This window comes from Ichthyophthirius multifiliis, assembly GCF_000220395.1.
Source record: "Ichthyophthirius multifiliis unplaced genomic scaffold scaff_1120509251359, whole genome shotgun sequence".
In the NCBI taxonomy this organism is placed as follows: domain Eukaryota; phylum Ciliophora; class Oligohymenophorea; order Hymenostomatida; genus Ichthyophthirius; species Ichthyophthirius multifiliis.
This window is the reverse complement of record NW_004085950.1, coordinates 27565-50361: the sequence shown is the minus strand read 5'-3', so window position 1 is coordinate 50361 and position 22797 is coordinate 27565. Positions and strand designations below refer to the sequence as shown.

Sequence of the window (22797 nt, the reverse complement as noted above, 5' to 3'; positions counted from 1 at the left end):
AAAAAAAAGCATAATATATATATTTATAACAATATTTTTTTTTAAAAAAAAATATAATAACTAAAACTAATTAAAATATGTTTTATTTAATTTAAATTACAGGTAATGTTCTTTCTATATTTTTTTGTTTTATAAATGTATTGAATTATTTGCTTTTTTCTAAAAATAAGAATTTAAATAATTTTCCGATAATAATAATTTAGTTTTTTTTAATAATACAGCATTCTTGCAATTTTTTTATTTCTTAAAAAGACTTAATAAATATTATTCCTTCAAATTTTTTATTATTTGGCCATTTAATTTCTTTATATACAATATAAATTTCCTAATTTTTTACTGCTTTTTTCTACTAATAATCCTTTAAAGTTATTCTTGACAATATACTTTTATTTTAACTATAAGAAAATATAAAATAAACCTATTATTTTGCATTTTTAGCCATTAATATATTATGTTTATAGTAAATATAAAAAAAAAAAAAAAATAAAAAAAAAATAGTCCTTTATATATGAATGAAGAAACATACATATAATAATTTTTTGATTATAAAGAGAATATTTAGATATTATTTTTATGTATCTTTCCATTTTTATTATGGTTTTTTGCCATATATTAAATAATAATATGCCATATATTAAGATGTAAAAACAATACAGATATAAAAATTCATTTATTAAATAACAATACTTTATCTTTTGGTTTAAAAATAATCTAAATCTTGACTTTTGGTTATTTATTTAGAAACTATTATATATACTTGAAGAAATAAGAATCATTAATAATTGAAATTATTAATACTTTATATTGTTTTACTGGTTCTTTATAAGCAATTTATTATATATTTTTTAGTGGATAATATAGATAATTACGAATAGAAAGATTTTTCAAATAAAAACATGAAAAAGCAAAGAAATAAATAAATATATATAATAATTTATAGATATAATTATAAAAGTGAAAATAAATAAATATAAAAAAATTATAAAAAAAAATAATGGAAAAAAAATTTAAATAAAAAATAAGATCTTATCATTAAAAACTTTAAAACTAAACTTAAAAAACATTCAATTTTTTTAAAGAACATAATATTCCTTTAAATTGGGCATTAATTTTGACATTTTCTATTTCTACAAAACTTTTATATGCCCCTTTTATTCATTTGAATCGATTAAACTTTCGCAAACTAAAATTAATATAGCCCCAAATAGAAAATTTAGATGCTTAATTGATCAAAGCTTCTGAAAGCAGGGACTATAATTTATGCAATAAGCTTCATTATCAAAAAAAAGATTTAAAAAAATAAAATGGTATAAGTTCTTATATTTTCGCTATTAATTTAACTTATATACCTATTTCTTTAATTTGGCTCACTTAATTAAACGAAGCTCTTTGTAATCCTATAATATATCCTGAATTTACAACTTCAGGCGTTTTATGGTTCAAAAACTTATCTTAATTAGATTCTTTTTTGATTCTTCCATTTGCTTGCTTAAGTTTATCTTGTTTGAATTTGTCAAAATTTATAAGTGAAGAAAATAATGACCCTGGCTTTAAATATTCGTTTCTTTTACCTTTAACCACTTTTCCTTTTATAATTACTGCACCAAGTGGAATTTTATTACACTGGTTTTCGGCTTCTTTATTTAGATTATTGATTGGAATTTATTCTAAAAGAACTGAAAATAAATGAAAAAATAAAAACAAAAAATCCATTTTTTATTAATATTATTTTATATAATTAAATATATGTTTATAATAATTAAATAAAAATAATCATTTTGGTTTTAATAATTTTTTTTCTTTTTATCATTTTCTATTAAATTTGCTTAATTTTAGTCATACAATTTGATTACTTCTGAATTTGGCATAGTAATTACATTTTCTAATTCCCTTTGAACTGAAAGTTATATATTTTAAGAATTTTATAACTTTTTCAAAAGTAATTTTTCTTAATTTTCTAGTTATTCAAGTAAAGTTTCTTTGTTTTTTTTTCCATAATAGATTAATCCCTTCTAATCTTAGATTATTATTATAAATACTCTATATGATTATTCCAATAATTAACAATTTTTTATCTCGATTCTTCCTTTAAACTTTTAATTTTATTATGTTAAAGTTATTTTTCTAAATGAATTTTTGCCTTAAAATTATGCACTCTATCATGTATTTAATCTTTTTAAATTTCAATCCCATTATAATCACCTTTTTTAAGTTAATTAATTAATTATCTCATTTCTTTCTATTATAATTTCTACTACTAATGTTATTCATAATTTCTTTTTATAATAATTTCAAAAAAGCTTCTTCATTTTTAATAGAAGCAGATTTATAAAGACTAATTTCTTAATTTCTTTTCTTCATTTCTAATATTTTCATTGTCTTTACTTTGGTATAACCAATTCTTTTAGCAGCTCTTTCTTCTTCAATTTTTAATAGATTAATTCGATTAACTAAAAGGTTTATTTATTTTTAAGCATGCAATTTGGAACGATTAGCTGACCATTCAGATTCTTAATTAATTATGGAATCTAATAAATTATCATCTTATTATTGAAATTTAGTTATTGTTTATTTTTATTAATACATTTAATTATATTAAAAAATGTTTTATAAATAATAATAAAAAAAAAAATGAAAAATTTATATAATAAATTATTATAGTTATAAATTTTATAATATTAAATTTTTATAATAATAATATAAATAAAAAATAAAAAATAAATAAAAAATAAAAAATAAAAAAAATAAATATATAAATAAATAAATATATTTATTTATAATTTATAAATATAATTTATTTACCATAATTATTTATTTTGAGATTTTTACTTTTCTTTTTGAAATTAAAATACATTGTTTCAGTTTTTTCATTATATTTAATTTATTTTATTATCTAAATATTAATTTATTCAATTTATTCAATTTTTTTTTTTTTTTCATTTTACAAAATTTTATAATTTTTTTTTTTCATTTAATTTTAGTATCTATTTTATATCAATTTAAATTGAGATATTTTCAATAATTTTTATATTTACATTTAATAATTTCTTATTAATTCATATATTATATTTTAGATTATATTTTTACCATCATATAAAATAATTTTTAAATTTCAATATTTACATTTTTTAATAGTTTTTTAAATTAATTTTTATATTTATTTAGAATAAAGTAATATAATATTTATAGTAAATGAATTTAATTTTATATTCAAAATATTAATTTTTTTAGTCATTATTATTATTTTTATTTTGAAAAATAAATAAATTATAATGTTTAAAGAATATAAATTCTATATTAAATTTTAAATATTTCTTAGACTTAAATATTTTAGATTTAAACTTGTAATAAAAAACAGTATTAAAAAATAAAAAAATAAATAATAAATATATTATTAAAGGAAAACTATTAAACCAAAAAGAATATTCAGAAATGTATTATTTATATATTTTTAAAAATTAAAAATTTTAAAAATTATTAAAAAAAAATATATAAAATATTATATTTAATTTATAAAAATTAAAATAACTTTTAAATATAAATAAATATATAAATATTTATAAACAAATATATATATATATAAATATATATATATATATATATTTAACATATTTTTATTTCACTTCTTTATTAATTCTTTTATGTATTTTTTTTTTATTTCTTTTTTTTTATTTTCTTTTTGTTTAAAATTATATATATTTTTATAATAAATTCTAATTATTAAAATTTTTTTAAATCCACTGAAAGATGTTTATTAATATGCTATTTAAAAGTATTTTATAGAGTTTACAAAATAATTTTTTACTGTATCTATTTTTGATATTTTTTATTATATATATATTTTCTTTATTAGTTAATATTCTTCCTTAATTTATTTTATACCTATCTATTTTTTTAACTACTCACACATTTTTTCTATAGGATTTAATTTTGTAGTGTTTTTTTTCTGTACAAATGCACGATATTTTATTATTTTACTACTTAAAAACTTTTTTGTATATATGGAGCTTAATCAAAAATAAATATTTTTTTTTATAGTTTTTTAAACTAAAATAATGTTTTAATACTTCTGAAATAAACCTCATCAAGGCAAATTAGCAAGTCCAATCTTTCAATAGCATTTAACCAGTTTCACCTTCATTTGTCATAAATCCAATAATAGTGAAATGTTTAGAAGTTTTATTTTTTTTTCATTATAAGCTACTAACCTTTCGGAATCCATGCATAATTATTTTTATTTTTTATTCAAATTCCACATTCGTCAATATATATAGCTTTATAATCATTAATTAATACAGGAATAATTTCCATAATAAAAGAAGATCATTGTTATTTAGTAATATAATCATCAATTTTAGGCTTACAATATCCTATTCTTTTGTAGCTTAGTCTACATTTTTTATTTAAATTAACTGTAAACTAGCTTAGTGTTTAAAAGTTTTTACAAATTATTAGTTGTTAAGAAACTTTATTCATTATTTGCTAAGCTGTGCAATTTATTGCCTACTCTTTATATTTATTTTCATCAATCCATTATTTAATTTCTTCAGAAAATTTTAAATTATTGTTTTTTGTACCTTTTATTTCTATATCCTCATTTAATTTCAATTTTTTATTTATTGAATTAATTTAGTTTCTAGTGAGTAAGGTTTTATGAAGAATAAATTCTGTTTTACAGCCCTGCCTTATCATTTTTGCTGCAATTAATCTTTTTTTATTTTTAGTTTCAATTTTTTATTACTTTTTCGTAATATTTGGATTTTCTTTTTATTTTTTAGTTATATCATAAAATTAATGAATTATACTTAAGTATTTTAAGACTGAACCTTTATTTAATTTTTTAAAATCTGGATAGCAAGCATTATATATAAATTTTTAATCAAATTAATAATGTTATTATATGCTTAAGTTGATTTCTTCATAACTATATTATTATGCACTCATAATAAGCTTACTAATTTATTTCTGTACATCCCATTCTATTTTTTAGTTGTTGTTTAGTTATTGCAATTATTTTATAATACCTTAATTTATGTATTTTTTCATTTTATTTTTTCCCTATATTTTAATTTAATTTTAAATTTAACCTATTAAAAATTAAATTTGTCCACTGAAAAAAAAAATCTTTAATAAAAAATAAAAAACTTTGTTTGAGATTCTATTTTTTTAATTTATATTTTAGTTTTTAATGGTTAAATTCAATTTTTTTTTATTTTAAAAATTGATGCATTTTAGCATTTATTTTATTTAATTAAAAAAAAAAAATTGCCTAAAACTTTTATTTTGTATTTGTCAAAAGAAAAAATATTTTAATTATATTAGTTAATTTCATTTTTTAATTATTATTAATTTATATTAATTTTTTATATTAATACTAATTATAAATAAAAAATAAAAAATTAATTAAGAAAAGCCTTTGCTTAAGTAAATATCTATTAATGAAATTAATAAATTATTTGGAACCTTATAAAACTTTTATCTGTCAGTATAATAATTAGGGTATTATTTACCAGATTTAGAAAACCCTTGTATAACCGCTGAATATCTACTTGGAGTAAGCAAGTAAACATATTGATGTCCTAAAAAATGTTAGTTATCACCAGGGGGAGCAAATATGATTAAAAAAAAATATATATATATAACTATACGAAACAATTGTGTAAATTAATTAAGAAAAAAATGGTGGAAATTTCGGATTCGGTATGACAAAGCTGCCTAATAAATAATATATTAGTAATATTATTCATTAATTAAATCCTGGTCATCATATTTTTTCATATTAAAATGTGATAGATGACGATTAGTAACTTATAGATTTTCCTACTGAGTACTATTTATTAAATATTTAATTATTAATTATTTTTTTAGTTTATTTAAGGAAATTAATACTCGCGTTATGCCAGCAAGAGCACAAGTTATTTTCAAAAGATTTAAATAAAAGATGAAATAATAAAGAAGGAAAAGAGGGATATTAAAACAGTTAGAAGAATAAATATGCTTAAGTATGAATAATGATCTGCAGAAAAAAAAATTGAAAAATTGAATGGTGAAATAAAAGAGCTTATTAAAAATAAAGATGATTGAATAAATAATCTAATTTAATTATATAAAAAGAAAATTATTATATATAATATTAATAATTATATATTTCTTTTATTTCTATTGTACTTTAAGTAAATATTTTTTTTGTTAATTAATATTTTAATGTATATATTTTTTATTATACACATATATACATATTAGATTTAAAAGTTTTAGTGTGTAAATTTGCTTATAAATAGATGTATTTATTATTATTTTTAATTATACTTATTTTTTTTGTAAATAATTTGTATAGGCATTAAAATTATTTATTAATTTATTTTATTTTTTTATTATATTTTAATATTTTAGTAAAATTTTATATTTATGATTATAACTTTAAATTTTTATAAATAAAAATTATTTATTTATAATATTAAAAAGCCATTTTTATTATTAAATATTTTATTTATGTTTTACATTTATATGATTAAAGTAATGTCTATTTTTTTATTTTTTTGAGCAATAGAAAAAAACAAAAATCTATATTTTACTAAAAAAAAATCATAAATATATTTTTAATATAATTAACAAAAACAAATAATTTATTTATATATATATTGTATATGTTTTTTATATTTTGATAAATTTTTCATTATTTTTATAAATTAAATATATTATAAAATTAAACTGAAAAATATTATATTTGACTTTTAAAATATAGAATTTAAATAAAGTTTATTTTTCTTTAAAAATTAAAGATATGTAAATGAATTTTATATCCCTTACTATAATAGTAAATATATTAAAATAAAAAAATAAAAAAAATGTAAGAAACAAAAGAAAAGGATAGTGTTATATTATGTACTTAATATTGTACAAATAGAAGACAATTAACATAAAAAGACAATAAATATAAATATATATATATATATATATATATATATATATATATATATATATATATTTTTTTCTTTTTCTAATTAGATATTTTTATTTTATAATTTTTTTTATAATGATGAAGAGTAATTTTTTATTATATAATTAAACACATTAATTAGTAAGCATTATATGGAAAATAAATCTATTTATTTTTATTTTTTAATTATTTTTGTTTCCTCTTTATTTAATATTTATTAATTTTTATTTTTATTTTTGTTTTTCTTATTTTTTTGTAATATTATTATTATTATAAAATTTAAAATTTCTACTAATAAATATTTTCTAACTTCTAAAATTACCTGAATTTTAAAAAAATCCTTTCATTTAAATGCTTATAAAAAATTTCTATCATAAGCATGAAAAATTTTATAAAAAACCACTTTTAGAAATTTACATACAATCAAATTCATTAAAATATGAAACACTTCAAAATCCTTCAAAAACTTTTAAAATAATTTAATTATAATTATTGTATTTTATATCTAAATTTTTCTTCATTTAAATATTAATTAGATTTTTTTACATCAAAACAATATAGATTAATATTTTTTAATTTTTGTTCAAATATCTATTAAAAAAATTCGAGTACTTTTTTTTGTTATTTTTTTTTAGAAATTATAAAAATATATTTTTTTTGATTTCTTCTTAATTTTTTGTTCAAAAGAATTTGCTAATTTTATAATTCATATAATAAAAAGTAAATTTTTCTTGTCTATTTTTGTTTTAAATTCTACTCCTATATTTTATTATGCATAGAAATCTAAGAATAAATTATAAAACATTTATTATGTAGTTTTTTAGGAATAGATATTGTTTGTAAAATATAAATAAAATTAAAAATCTAAAAAAGCTAATTTTTATAGAATATATTAAAATGTTTAATTAATTGTTTATAAATTTTATTTAGAATATTATGAATAATTTTTTTTATTTATTTAAACATTTCTACTTTTTTTTCAAATTTATTTATTTACTATTTTAAAAATATAATATTAATATAATTTTATTAATAAATTTTAATATTTTTTAAAAATTTCATTTTTTTTATTTAGATTTAATTTTTAAAATTATTTTAGATTCATTTCACTGCAAAATATAGTTATTTGAAATATATATTTAATAAAAAAGTAATAAATATAAATTTTAAATCTATTTGTTTTTTATAATATCTTATATATCAAATAAATAATAAAAAATATAATTAATAATTAAAAATTAATTGATAAATGAATATTAATAAAAATATAAAATTATTTTTTTATATATAAATAATAAATATGATGAATAATATAAATATTTTATTACATAAATTTATAAATAAAATATATTAATAATATTTTTAAAATCAATGAGGAGATAACTTATTTAAGTTAGATGTATCTTAAACTAGGCTTTTTCCCGAAAAACTCTTTTAATAATAATGCTCTTATTAGGAACTTTTATCTAAATTACTACAAGAATTATTTTTTGGCATACATTAAAATAGAAATTACCTTTAATCCATATTAGCTTCAATTAAATAATTTTTTAATAATTTCTGTTCTTTGGTATACGTTTTAAAACTCTAAAAGCAAGTATAAAGATAAGATTTTTCATATTTTTATTTATTTATAATTCTTTTTTAACAAATAAGTTTAAATTAAATAAAAGCTCTTTTCATATTTTAATAGTCCATAAGCTATTATATTAATAATTACTACTATAGTTTTTATTATCTTTATTTTATTATTAAAATTTAAGATAATAAAATTAATATGTAATTATTACCTTTAACTAATATATTTTTTCCAATATTAAAATACCTTATTTAATATTAAATATTATTTGCTTTATTATAATACATTAATCAAATCAAATTACTTCTAATTAATATTACCTTTTTTTTTTAAATATAATAAAAATGATTTATTTACTTATTGATAAATTATCAAAAGAATCTTAATTTAAAGCATCATAAAAAGTATCTGATTAACTTAATTATATATCTTTTATTAAAAATAATAAATAAAAAATATATTATAATACCTTAATGAATATTTAATTTATTATTGGATTAATTATTTGAATGAATTTATAAAGATTATTTGAACTCTACAATATTTTAATCTAAGTTCATTATAATTATTATTATTATTATTATTATTATTATTATTATTATTATTATTATTATTATTATCTTTAATATTATTATTATCTTTAATATTATTAAGTTTAGAATTTTGATTAGTTTTTACCTTATTTTTTAATGGGTTCTTAATATTTAAAAGACTAAAAGTTTGTAAAAACTAGATTTTAATAATTATCTTATAATTAATATTATTAATCAGCTATATCAGAAAAAAATTATGATTATTATTAATTTTAATTTATTTCTTGAATATCTTATTTATTATCATCTTAAATTATATCATTATAAATGTTCATTTAACTTTATTAGTAGCTATTTAGTTAATTTTGTGAAATATTAGATAAATTTTCTTTTTACATTTGATCATAAGAATTATTTATTATTTCCAATTAAGAATTATATATAAATTAATTTTAAGATATTTTTTCAAATTCATTTTATGAATAAATCTAGGATTTTTTTTACGAATTATTTTATAGTTGTTCATTTTGACTAAAATGTTAAAAAATATTCAATTATTCATTATTATTTAAGTTTTAATATTAATTTTAAGAGTCATTTTAATTTTGAAATTATTCATTTTAATCTTCTTAATTTTGATATAATATATTTTAATATTCTTAATTTTAATCTTCGTCTTTTTAATCTTCTTCATTTTAATATTATTCATTTTAATCTTCTTGCTGTAAATATTATTCATTATAATATTAGTTTTATGAATCGTTTTAAGGATTTTTTCATATTAATAATATTCTTTTTAGAAATTTTCTTCATTTAGTATATCTATATCTTAATATTTTTATTTATAATTTGTTTATTATTAATTTATTTATTATTGTTATTAATTCATAAACATTTATTATTATTAAGCTCTAATAATTTCTTATTGCTATTATTATTACTTTTATTATTAGTTATAATACTAATATTATTCCTCTTCTAATTACTTTCCTTTTGGTTTTAATAAAATAAATAAACAAAATATAATATTTACTTTAATTAAATATTCCAATCCATATATAAAGTATTTTCTACTTTTGTTTCATATTTCTTATTAGTTTTTTTTTAATGTATATTAAATAATTTTTTTTTTATAGAAAATTTACGTTATTTATTCTTTGTATTCTTGAGATTTTTAATTTCTATTTTTTTTAACTTTCCTTTATTCAGCTTTTAATTTTAAAACATATAGACTTAGATTTTTTTTAAAAAAAATAAACAAATGTTTAAAAAGAAATAATAAAAAATTACCATTTTCTTTTAATATTATTAATTTTTTAATTTAAAAAATTATTGAATTGTTATTAGAAATTTTAATTAATAAATTTTAATTTTTAAATAAATTAGTATTATTAAATTTTCAAGTAATCTTAATAAAAACTTTAAATAGTATTTTCAATAAAACCTACAAATTTTCTTTAAATATAGATCTATTTTAAAATGTTAAAGTTTTTTTTTTTAAGTTAAAACAATTTAATTTATTTTTAAAAATCCTTTATGAACTTTATTTTTCTATATTTTACATTTATTTATTTTATTTAAAAATAAAGCTTTTATTTATTTTGTTTAATTATTTTATATTTCATATAAAACATTTATTAATTTTTTAATTTTTAAATTAAAATCTTTCATTTAAAGCCATTAATGTAAATATTTTAAAACTATTTTTTACTTATAAAAATTTTAGCTATTTAAAAATTAACTTCTTTATTTTTAATATTCATTTTTTAAGATTTAAAAAGATTTTTTTAATAACTTTTAGTTATTTTTTTCCAAAACTAAACTTACAAAAATATTTTTTTATTACTTTTAACCAACTTTCTTAAATATTCTAATTATATTGTAATATATAAAATATATTTAAAATTATAAAAAGTTTACATAAAAATTTTCTATTTAATTTTTTATTATTAATAGGATTAAAATTATTAAACTTTTTATTACTAAATTAATTTTTATTCTTCAATTAAGCAATTATATTCCGATTTTTTCCATTAAACAAATTTTTTTTTGATGAAAATCTTTAAATGATAACAGAAAATATTTAAAAAAACACTTTTTAATTTTGATTATTATTTCCATTTTTTAAAAAATAATGTTTTAAAATTTTTAATTGATTAATTTTTTATTAATTGTATTTTATTTTCTTCTTAATAGATTTATTTTTTTATATTTCTCATTTAATTAAAATAAAATTTTATTTTGAAAATTCTCATTTTTTAGTAAATTCCTTCACATTTTTTTTTATTTTAATTTACTTATTATTTCCAAAAAGCCATCAATTTTTTTTATAATTTGTGTTGTTTTTCATCTTAAAATTCTTTAGAAATTCTTTTATTTTTCCATTGTTTTTTTAAAGTTATAAAACATTTATTCTTCAAATATTAAAAATATAGATTTTCACTTCTTAATTTTACCATCCTTTATTTTTTTAAATTTTAAATGCGAAAATACTTTTAGCTAAAATATTTATTTAATTAAACTTAATAGATTTTATCTTTTACTATTTTATTTTCAAATATGATTTCATTTTTTAGAAATAAATTCTCTTTTAATAATTTTTCACATGCTTTAAAATTTTCACAAAATTGTTAAAATAACCAAAGACCCTTTTTTAAATACAAAAATTGATTATTTTTGAATATATGGCTTCTTTTAATTTCCCAAATACTCTTTTCTTTTATTTATTTTATAATTTTTCAATAAGTAAATTTTATCTTATTTTAAAATAGCTTTTGTATTTCAAATACTAATATAATTTATTAAAAAAGAAGAGCATTTTTTCATTATTTTTTTTCTTTTTAAAAATTTAAATTAAGGTTTCATATATTTTCTAAATATTCTGAATTTTTCCAAAAGCTTATTTTAATTAAAAATTTTCAATTAAATTTACCAAAAACTAAATTTATTTATATTTTTGAATTTTCGAAAAAGATTTTTAAATCCATATTTTAACACAATTAAATAAAATTTTTCTCTTTTTTTCACAAAAATTATTTCTTAAATTTTATTCTCTTTTTATTTTTTAATAACGAATTCTTTTATTTTCCTAAAACATTTCTTTTAGATAATAAAGTTCTTTTATTCATAATAATTCTAAATATTTTTATTTTCTTCTCTTTTATTTTTTATAAGTATTTTATTAATATTTAACAAATTAAAATTATATATCCAAAAATCAAAAATTTCTTATTTTTTTCTTTTCAAATAACCTTAATTTAATATTATATATTTTTAAATCTAAACATGTTTATTCAACCAAATTTAAAAAATGATTTTTTTAAATTTTTTGTTCTTTTTTTATTAAAAAAGTATAATTTTATTCACATTTTTCTCTCTTTTTAACGAGGTTTTACAAAGCAAAAAAAATTTATTTTTTAAAATTATACTTATTACTTAAAATATACTGCTTTTCTCTTGAATGAAGTATCCATTTTTTTTATAAAACTAAAAAATATTTTTTCAAAAAATTATTTTTTATCATAATAATAGCTTTTGCACTTAAAAAAGTAATATTTTTAACGAAAATGTATTACCTTTTCCAATTTTAAAATTAATCTCTAATTTTATTTTATTATGCAATTATTTTTATATAGTTTAAGCATTTTTTCTCATATTTTCTTTACTTTTTAAATTTATTTAACGCATTAAAAATAATCTTTTTTAAAAAAAGTAAATGCTCACTTTTTATTATTTTCTCTTTTTGAAAATCTCTCTTTTTTATAAGCTTTAAAAGGACAAAAAGTTTCCTTTGTTAAATATTTTTAATCAATTCAATAAAATGTTTAAATGATTAATTTCTGTTTTCAAGCTTTCTCCATTTTTAGAAATATCTTTTAGCAAATATTTTTTAAACTTTTAAAGAATCTTTTGCATATTTTAATATTTTTGGCTATCTTATTTATTTGTAAGTAAATAATTTATATAAAAAATTTTGTTAAAGCTTCAATTAGTAAGACATTATAACTTTATGTTTTAGTTCGTTTTTTACTATTCTTATTTTTCTATAGGCTTTTAGTTTTTCATAATATTACTTTAAATACTTATTGTATAAATACAATCGTAATTTCTTTTTATTTCTATTATATATAAATATTTAAAATAAATTAAATTTGTATTTTATATATTTGATACCTTAATTATTATTAACTTTAACTCTTATATTATAATAATATTTAAAATATTTTGTAATAAATCTTCTATTTAGGTAATTATAAAATAAGGTTTTAAACTTATTTTTTCTTTTTTTTTCTTCTTGATATTTTTTCCAAAAACCAAAGAATATTTCAAAGCATTCTAATTTATGTTTAAACAAAGCTGCTTTTAAAATTTTTTGCTTTTGGTTTTGTATTAGCAATATTATTTAAGTAAATTAAAGACTTTATTTAGTTTCAAATTTTTATAAAAGCTTAAAGCAAGTTTATTTTTTTATTTTTTATTTTTAATAATTTCGAAAACGAAGATAATATATCAAAATATTTTTATTATAAATTTTTCTTTTTTTTATTGTTATTTAGATTATTAAATTATTAGTTCTTTTTTTTTGTTTATATATTTTTTTTAATCCAAAAAATATATTCTTTATTTATTTATTTTTTGAAAAAAAAATATTATTATAAAAAAATGAAATTAAAGATTACTTAATAAGTTCTTTTGTTTTATTTGTTTCTTATTTTTTAAATACAATATTTATCGCATAATTACTAATTTGCAAACATTTTCAAAACTGTAAAATATTTGCTAAGAACTTTATTAGTTATTTTTTTTTAAACATTTTTGCTTTACTAATTAAAATAAATATTTTATTATTATTTTAAAAGAAGTTATATATTTTATTAATAATACTTTATAGAATGTCTCCAATTTTTAAAAGCTTTTTAAATAATGTATTGATTTAATAAGATATGAGAATTAAATACTATTTTATTATTATTCTAAACATTATTAAACTTCAAATAACAAGGGAAGAAAAACTAAAGAATTATTCCTTACTTTTAGACAATAGAATTTTCTATTTGAATATAAGAAGGAGAAAAAGATCCAACAGTATTCAAATTCTAAATTTCTATTTATCTACTTTAATTAAACGAATTCATAGCCTAAGTACTTTTAGAACCATTATTTTTCTATATTATTTGAATATTTCCTTTATAATATTCAGATGTAATGTTTAAAATAAACTATTTGTATTCATTTTCATTTAAAAATAAAAGCATAAATTTATAAATAAAAAATATTGAAGAAGGTTATTAGTATTTCTAAATTTTTTACTTTTTTTAAATTAATACATTTTTCCAGAGACTAAAAATTTAAGAATTTAATTTTAATAAAGAATATTTCTATTTTTTTTTTAATATAAAATTATATATAAATTTTTAATTAAAAATATACATAAAACTCCACTTCAAAATTTAATTAATACTGTTTAAAATTTTTTAAATAATTAAAATGCTTTAATACTAAAACTTTTTAATAATGTATTGTTGCAAGTTTGCTTTTTTATTTTAAATATATTTTTAATTAAATTATTTAAATAAAATTCACAAAGCTATTTTATTTTCTTTAAATTTAGATAGCTTAGTATAGAATTTCTTATTTTTTTTTTAATTCTAAGTTTTCTCTCAAAATTATAAAAAGTTTTTTAAACATTATTTTTTTCTTTAATAAACTTTCCTTTTTTTCGATTTCTTATTTAATAATTTTTAATTAATTTTAATTATTTTTATTCAGTTTTAATAATTCGAAAAATTATTTTATTTTCTTTCCTTAATTCTGATAAGAAATAATATTGCATTTATTTTTTATAACTTTCTATTTTTTTTAACAAAAAATTATTTTAATTTTATTAATTAAAAATACTTCACTTTTTGTAAATTAATTTAATATTTCAAAATATTTTTATTTTAAATATTTTTCTAATTTAAATTAAGCTGCATATTAAATGTATTTTTAATTTTTATTTTCGATAAATTAAACAAAACATTTTTATAATATTTTAACTCTTTTATTTATAATAAATAAATTTTTGCTATTCTTCCATACTGTCTTTTTTAAACTATATTTTTTCTATTTTTTTCAAATAAAATAAGTAAATAATTATATTATTCTAAATAAAAAAAATACCCAATTAATAAATATCTTTTTTAGAATTCTCTAATGATTTCTTTTCTTAAACTAATCTTCTTCATTAATTAGTTAAACAGCATTTTTCCAAATATTAACATATTTTTTCCAACTTTTGAAATGATAATAAAGAAGCCATTTTCTCTAATAAAAAAATATTTTAATTTTTTTTTAATAATTACTTAAAGTCCTTAAGCTAACTCTTCTTTTAAATAAACTATTTTGTCAAGTAGTTAGTTAAGGTTTTAATTATTTTGATTATTCTTCTAATTATTTTAATTGTTAGTTTAATTATAATTTTATTTATTATTTTATATACAAATTTAATTATTATCATAATTATTATTTTTATTATTATTTTAATTGTTTTTTTATTAAGTATAATTAATGTTTTCTTTATCCTCTTAAAACTTTAACATATTTTCATTAATTTCTCTTTATTGATTCAAATTTTTCAAATTGTTACTAGAATTAGATTTATTTAATTGCATATTTTGAGTCGAATATATGTTATCAAAAGATCTATTATTTAAAGAATTATCAGACCCAAAAGCATTTTTTTAATTAGAAAAAATACCAACTTAATTTTTTCCTACGGAAGATTATATTGGACTTTATAATTACTTTTTCTCATTGTATTATTAATTATTAAAATTATTAATTTGCGCATAATCCATTTGTTATTAAAAAGTATTACTTGAATTACTATTACAGGAAGTGTAATTAATGTTTAAATTATTATTTAGATTATCATTTATATTATTATTTTAATTTAATGGATTATCATTTATATTATTATATTATTTACTTTGTGCTTATTTTTCTTTTTAATTATATTTAAGTAAATTATTTTCTTAACTTATTAAAGGAGAATATGATTCTATAAATAAAACACCATTATTTCTTTCTTTTACTGTCATATAATTTTCATCTTTTACCTCTTCTTCTTAACTTTCTAAACTATCATCATCAAACTCTATATTAAAACATTGTTTTGTTGAGTATTTATTTATATTCCACTTTTTTTGTTAATTTTGGATGTTTTGTAGTTTTTTAGAATTTGTTAATAAATCAGTAAAATTATCTTATAACCTAGAAGCATGAATAATTATTTCATATAACTATAATGCAAAAGGATCATTATAATTTATTTTTTTAATTTCTTTTTATAATGTAAATAATTAATATATATATAATGTGTTTTTTACTGATATATTTATCATATGCTGTCAATATTTTGAAAACTGTTAAATTTGAATCTTTATTTTATACTAAATTGATTATTTCATGAAGTGCAAATTAAATATTGTTTTAAAAATTCATATTTAATTTTTTATTTAAAATTATAAAGAATATATAAAAAATATGATTAATAAAAATCAAATAAATTAATTTAAATTTTTTTAAAAATAAAAAAATAAATAATAAATAAAATTATTTATTAATTTTAAATATAGATTATTAATATAAAATAAATTAGCAAACTAATAGATTTTTATTTGTTAATATAAAAAACAATAATTTATTAAAAAAAATAAAAACAACAACAATAAATATGAACATTCAAAAAGTGAATTAAAATAAATAACTTAATACAAACAAAACCTTATTAGAAATAATATAAATATACCAATCTGACCCATTAGAGTAATAATTATTAGAATATTTAAAATAATAAACTTTGAAAGAAATAGAATTTAAATATAGTTAATCATAAATAAACAAAGGATATGTTTTTCCAATAACTATAAAATAAAAAAATAAGAAAACTTAACAATTAAATTTAAACAATGAATCAGATTAAGAAGAGGAATATAGTTTCTAATTTCATGAAAATTAATTTTATGATCTTAATGAATAAAATAAAGTTGGGAAATAATAAAGAGAATATTTAACAGAAAAATAATTAAAATAAAATAATAATGATATAGAAAAACAATAAAAACTTATAATATAAAACATTTAATAATAATCGAAAACAATTTAAAAAAGTAATATATAAAAATAAAGTTTATAATAGAAAGTATTTTATGAAAATTTAAATTTAATTTAACAAAAATAAAACAACTAGAATTACTATAATAATCTTTCTTTATATTAAAATAGTTATTAATAATAGAAAAATAATTCAGCTCCGAAATAAAACAAATAATTAAACTATTCCTAATAAAATATGAAAACACTTAATTATAAATAAAAAGTAAATATTTTAAATAAAAACTAACTTTCTTATTAAAATAATTTATAAAATTAATAAATTCAATAGTCTAATATTCTTATTGAAAATAAAGCTAAATTAAATACAAATTCTAAAAAAAATGAAAAATACCTAAACTTATAATAAAAAAATATTTAAATAGAACTTAAATTAAGTAATAGTAAAAAAACAAATTAAAAAAACTCTGAATAATCGCTTAATTAATAATATATCATAAAATAAAATAAAAAATATTAAGATTTATTACAAACATAATCAACTAAAAATTAATTACCCGAATCTGAATATGTAAATACCTAAAAAATAATAAGAATTAACAGGTAAATTTCAAAGAATTCATTTTATTAATTAAATTAAAAAAAGAGCTTTAACAGAATAAATTGAAGATTTATAATACAAAAAATAAAATATGAGCACAAAAAATGAAAGTTCAATGATTTATTAAAATAGAAATAAATTAAAAACCGGTTTTCTTTAAAAAACTAATACTACTACTTCTAAGAAAAAAGAATAATAACTTAAATTATCTGATAATATTAAAGTAATTTAAAAAAATTCTAATAATTTATTATTAATGTAAAATTAATTAAATAAAAATAATATACAAAATTTATAAATTAATTCGATAAAATCAATTAATGACTTAAAGTATCATAATTTTTAGTAATAAGTATAAAATACTTACATTTTAATAAATAATTTGTAAAAATAAGAAAACTTTAAATAAAATAACGATTTAAGTTGTGAAAAATATATAAAAACTGGTGAAAGTGAAAATTTGTATTGTAACTTATATGAAAAGGGCAAGTATAAAAACAAGGCAATATAATAATGTTTAATATTAGATAATTCAGCTACAAATTATCAAAACAACTCTTTAAATAATTATAAAAAAAAAAAAAAAATATAATGTTAAAATAATTAAAATAATTCTAATATTGATTTTATAAAATTCGACAACTTTTATAGTGTTAATTCAAAAAAGTAAAATCTATAAAAGAATAAAATTAACTCTTAATATCAAATTAATATGGAAGATAATACGTAAAAATCATTTTAAAAAACTAATTATTAATAAAAAAAAGTTAAAAAAATTTTTTAAAATAAAATATCTTTAATTAATTCATTTTAATATTGAAAATAAATAAAAAAAATAATATTTATCAAATAAAAATTAAAAATATTATATGTGCCTTTATTATTATATTTTATATTCTTATAAATTAATTATATTTATTATATATTAATTTAATCTCTCTTTTTATATATATATTTAAATAATCTATACTTTTTTTATTTTTATATTAAAATATATCATTTTAATTTTCAATATATTTTATATGAAATAAATATTTATTATTATAATTGATATCAACAATTTTTTGATTTTAATATTCTTTTTTTTCTTTGAATTTTCAAAATAAATTATATATTTAATTTATGTTAATATATATTATATTTTAATATCTTATTAAATAATTTGTTAATTTTAATAAAATTATATTTGAAATAAAAAAATATTTATTTTTTATTTTATTATTCAATGATATAATAGATTTCTATTAATATGGAATAAGATTAAACTTATTAACATTAGCAAAGTGATTTATAGTTAAGTTATGATTATAATCATTAAGGAGCTCGTATGAGATAATAACTATTTAAAAAAGCTAATATAATAAACATTAATGATAAATATATAGATTTTTAAATAGATTAATTATCATTTGACGAAATATCAGTTAGAAGGCAAAACGAAATAAAAAAGTAATTTAAAAAAGATGCAAATTTCATTTAAAATTGTGACAAAGATAGCAAATTACATATATAAAAAAAAAAATCATCAATGGATATAAATAATAAATTACTTTAACCTATTTAATCTTAGTAATTGTAATACAAAGTATCTTTATAATAACCTCAACAATCTATTTTAAATAAAAATATTTTAAAACCAAATTAATAAAAAATACTTAATTAGTTTAATGTAGGCTTTTTAATTTCTAAATTTATTCGAAAAATAATTGCTAAATCAAGAATATTTATGTTTAGAAATATGAAATCACAAAGACTAAAATGCTTTAATGATTTAACATTTAATTTTTAAGATTATATTTAATAATAAAAAGAATTTTAAAATTCATCTGTATTATAATTATTATTCTATTATTTATTTAAAATTTTTTATTTTAAAATAGGAAAAAAGCACTATGTTTAAAAGGTTAAAAGAATTCATTCAAAGTATTTTTTTTTATATTTATTATATATTTTTTACAATATATATAATAAGATAACACTACAAAACATGGAATATTAGATTCAGTTAATATATATAAATATAAATATAAAAAAAAAAAATATATAAAAATATTGACATATATATATATATATAATAATATAAATATATATATATATTATATTTTATATATATATTATATAATTTAATAATATTTATATTTTATAAATAAAGGAATCAAATATTAAACTTATTTTTAGTTTAGTCGAATTTATTGTTATTTTATTTAATATCGTTATTTTGCCTTTAAGATTTTCCTTTGGGGATATATTAAAATCTAATTATTTATAAATTTTTGATTCTTTTACAATGTCAAACATTTTATTACAAATATATATAAAACTTAACACATCTTATTTTTCAAAAGGCGAAATTGTAAATATAAGATATTAAATATTTAAAAAATATTTAAAAACAACTATGATGTAATATATATTTAAATAAATAAAAAATAATACAATAAAAAAAGATTTGATATAATAATATTAGTATTTTATTTAGTTAGTATATTTTCATATAATTTAAATTATTTAAGCATAATATATTTATTAAAAATCTGTAAATTTTATGAAATTTACAGTTTTATTGAAAATAAATTTTAATTAAGAGATTAATTAAGTACTCTCTCAGATTCTCTTCAACTAATTTTTCTTGTTTTCTTTGTAGCACATTTATCTGGTTGTGCTTTTTACAAAATAGGGATTCTTGAAATGCAAAAAGGAAACATATCCTATTTGACTGATATTCATGCCTAAAATGATCCTTGGTAAGAAATCTATGTAACTTCCATATATTGGAGTATAGTAACAATGACTACATTGGGATATGGAGATATTATTCCTAAAAATACAAGTATTTTATATAAAATACATTATTTAAATAAAACTAAAAAAAGATGAAAAAATATTCGCTACTATGATGGCTTTAGTTAGTTGTGTAATATTTGCATTTACATTGAATTAAATAGGGACTATAATGTCAAATATTTATTAAAATTCAGCTTCTTTGAGAAAAAAGTTAGTTTTAATAAATAAATTCATGAAAAAAAGGTGTGTTAATAACCATTTGTAAAGATAAATTAGAAAATATATTGAATATCTACATAAAGAAAATAAAGAAGAATATAATATTGCATAATAACTTGTTGATAATCTTACTACTACTTTGAAAACTTCATTAAAAGAAGATGTTTATGGGAAAATATTAACTTCTTGTAATTTTTTTAATCTGAATTATTCAAAAAATTTTTTGAAAGAATTAGCTAATTTATTCAAAGAAGTTTAAATTAATCAAGAAGAATATGTTTTCTTAGAAAATGATCAATCGGAAAAACTTTATTATATCCTTTAAGGAAATATTGAAATTTCTATAAATATGTTTAATTAGTTACGGAAACCTTTAAAATACTTAAATGTAATTTAAAAATTAATTTTTTGTTATTAAAAAAAAAGAAAGGCAAAATTTTAGGAGAAAAAGAATTCTTTACTCAAAAAGGAAGAGAATTAGCCGCAAAAGCAATGATTATGTCAACTTTAGCATATATAGATTATTAAGATTTTATAGATCTATTAAAAAAATATCCACTAGATTACGAAACGTATATAATGATAAAAGATAGTTAGAATATATATAATAATTATGGAAGAGTAGATACTTAGTGCTTAAATTGTTAAGAATATTCTCATAGTTTAATAGATTGTCCTTATGTTTTTTATAAAAACGATAAAAATTTTATTATAAGAAAATAAATCTTTGAAAATAATAAAATATAAGAGTAGAGAGCAGATTATTAAAAAAATAGGAAAGAAAAATAAAATACTTATTTATTATAGAAAAGTTGTTGGATTGGAATTATTAAAATACATATGTATTTTGAACATTTAGAAAAATATTTTAATACAACTTCTTCAAATGAAAGTAGTAGGGATGAGTAAAGTTATTATGATGAAATTTTATCAGAAACTAATACCTCTTAAAGAATTAAGAAATAATAAATGTAAAGAGAATCAATAAATAAAGAAGATTTAGAAAAAATAATCCAAAATTAAAATCCTGCATTAAAATAATTATTTGGTGGATATAAAAAATCAGAAGAAGAGACATAAAAGCAAACTTCAAGTTCCAATTAAACAAATAAAAATAAACAATATGTAAATTAAAAAAGTAAATCTAAAAAAATAATAATAATAATTCAGATATTCATAATTTTTAAAAAGATAATAATAATTCAGATATTCGAAATTCCAAAAATAATAATAATAATTTAGATAATTAAAATTAGTTACCAGTCATTAACTAATAAATGTAAATAGATAATGGTAATATTATTTATCCTTTAATAATATTTAAACAAAACAAAAAATCACTTATTTATTTTTTAAAAATATATATATGTATATATATTTATATAAAAGCTACTTCAAATAATTAATAAAATACCTCAAATATACTCGGCATTCAAACATTTACTGCAATATAATAAGAATTTTCATAAGACCATTAAGAAGTTATTAATTAATAATTGACTAATTAGCAATAATAATAAGAATAAAGTAAAAAATCTACTTTAAAATAGTTATAATTTTTAAAATATAAAAAATAAAAAATAGTAAGAAATAAATCTGCTTCTATAGAAACATCAATAAAATTGCAAATAAGTAATTTAACTTTAGAAAATTAGATGTAAGCATAATCTTAAAAAAATCAATTGTCAAAAAGAATTACTTCAAAATAAAAAACTGATTTAGTATAATTATGTGAGGAATATATATAATCACATCCATCAGATTCTCTAAAACAACGCGTATAGAAATTTATTAATAGATAACAAAAACATGGAACTATAAAATTGCTACCAAAAAAATATAATCCTTAATCTTAAAAATATGTTAAATCTTAAAATTGTATTTCTCCTTAAAGCATACAAACAAAAAAATAAAATACTTAGAAAAATAATGATTAATAAGATATTTTGTCTTCGTTAAAATAAATTAAACTCTCTAACTAAGTAGCTTTTCCAGAATTTCTAAATTTTTAAAATAATTTTAATTGCGAAAAAAGTCTTAAAAA

General features: G+C 14.8%; 2 protein-coding genes across 2 annotated transcripts, besides 45 other annotated features; one reads left to right on the top strand and one right to left on the bottom strand. All coding sequences in view use genetic code 6, as the record gives it.

Moving 5' to 3' along the window:
• Nucleotides 1–468: 468 nt before the first annotated feature.
• Nucleotides 469–497: a microsatellite.
• A 475-nt stretch (nt 498–972) lies between these two features.
• Nucleotides 973–1020: a microsatellite.
• Nucleotides 1021–1721: 701 nt separating this feature from the next.
• Nucleotides 1722–1766: a microsatellite.
• A 98-nt stretch (nt 1767–1864) lies between these two features.
• IMG5_188940 (hypothetical protein) lies at nt 1865–2533 on the bottom strand (the record flags this gene model as incomplete). Its single annotated transcript, XM_004027088.1, has 1 exon — nt 1865–2533. A coding segment is annotated over one exon (303 nt), but the record flags the coding sequence as incomplete, so codon positions are not given.
• A 106-nt stretch (nt 2534–2639) lies between these two features.
• Nucleotides 2640–2698: a microsatellite.
• Nucleotides 2691–2767: a microsatellite.
• Nucleotides 2694–2767: a microsatellite.
• Nucleotides 2700–2767: a microsatellite.
• Nucleotides 2702–2767: a microsatellite.
• A 536-nt stretch (nt 2768–3303) lies between these two features.
• Nucleotides 3304–3341: a microsatellite.
• Nucleotides 3342–3532: 191 nt separating this feature from the next.
• Nucleotides 3533–3602: a microsatellite.
• Nucleotides 3536–3603: a microsatellite.
• Nucleotides 3604–3646: 43 nt separating this feature from the next.
• Nucleotides 3647–3681: a microsatellite.
• Nucleotides 3648–3686: a microsatellite.
• A 1621-nt stretch (nt 3687–5307) lies between these two features.
• Nucleotides 5308–5371: a microsatellite.
• Nucleotides 5372–6934: 1563 nt separating this feature from the next.
• Nucleotides 6935–6988: a microsatellite.
• Nucleotides 6989–7953: 965 nt separating this feature from the next.
• Nucleotides 7954–7982: a microsatellite.
• Nucleotides 7983–8147: 165 nt separating this feature from the next.
• Nucleotides 8148–8189: a microsatellite.
• Nucleotides 8190–9077: 888 nt separating this feature from the next.
• Nucleotides 9078–9171: a microsatellite.
• Nucleotides 9172–9654: 483 nt separating this feature from the next.
• Nucleotides 9655–9797: a microsatellite.
• Nucleotides 9655–9801: a microsatellite.
• Nucleotides 9663–9801: a microsatellite.
• A 96-nt stretch (nt 9802–9897) lies between these two features.
• Nucleotides 9898–9928: a microsatellite.
• A 999-nt stretch (nt 9929–10927) lies between these two features.
• Nucleotides 10928–10965: a microsatellite.
• A 235-nt stretch (nt 10966–11200) lies between these two features.
• Nucleotides 11201–11259: a microsatellite.
• A 1281-nt stretch (nt 11260–12540) lies between these two features.
• Nucleotides 12541–12570: a microsatellite.
• Nucleotides 12571–12911: 341 nt separating this feature from the next.
• Nucleotides 12912–12944: a microsatellite.
• Nucleotides 12945–14438: 1494 nt separating this feature from the next.
• Nucleotides 14439–14487: a microsatellite.
• A 295-nt stretch (nt 14488–14782) lies between these two features.
• Nucleotides 14783–14816: a microsatellite.
• Nucleotides 14783–14828: a microsatellite.
• A 630-nt stretch (nt 14829–15458) lies between these two features.
• Nucleotides 15459–15509: a microsatellite.
• Nucleotides 15484–15528: a microsatellite.
• Nucleotides 15484–15590: a microsatellite.
• Nucleotides 15487–15579: a microsatellite.
• Nucleotides 15541–15591: a microsatellite.
• Nucleotides 15553–15591: a microsatellite.
• Nucleotides 15592–15943: 352 nt separating this feature from the next.
• Nucleotides 15944–15982: a microsatellite.
• A 1180-nt stretch (nt 15983–17162) lies between these two features.
• Nucleotides 17163–17201: a microsatellite.
• A 1425-nt stretch (nt 17202–18626) lies between these two features.
• Nucleotides 18627–18681: a microsatellite.
• A 949-nt stretch (nt 18682–19630) lies between these two features.
• On the top strand, nt 19631–21604 carry IMG5_188930 (k+-channel protein, putative; the record flags this gene model as incomplete). Its single annotated transcript, XM_004027087.1, has 6 exons — nt 19631–19673; nt 19723–19754; nt 19903–20153; nt 20198–20580; nt 20837–20941; nt 21561–21604. Coding segments are annotated over 6 exons (858 nt in total), but the record flags the coding sequence as incomplete, so codon positions are not given.
• Nucleotides 19808–19871: a microsatellite.
• Nucleotides 19808–19889: a microsatellite.
• Nucleotides 19808–19895: a microsatellite.
• Nucleotides 19835–19895: a microsatellite.
• Nucleotides 19837–19895: a microsatellite.
• Nucleotides 21605–21901: 297 nt separating the features above from the next.
• Nucleotides 21902–21998: a microsatellite.
• Nucleotides 21999–22314: 316 nt separating this feature from the next.
• Nucleotides 22315–22348: a microsatellite.
• Nucleotides 22349–22797: the final 449 nt, after the last annotated feature.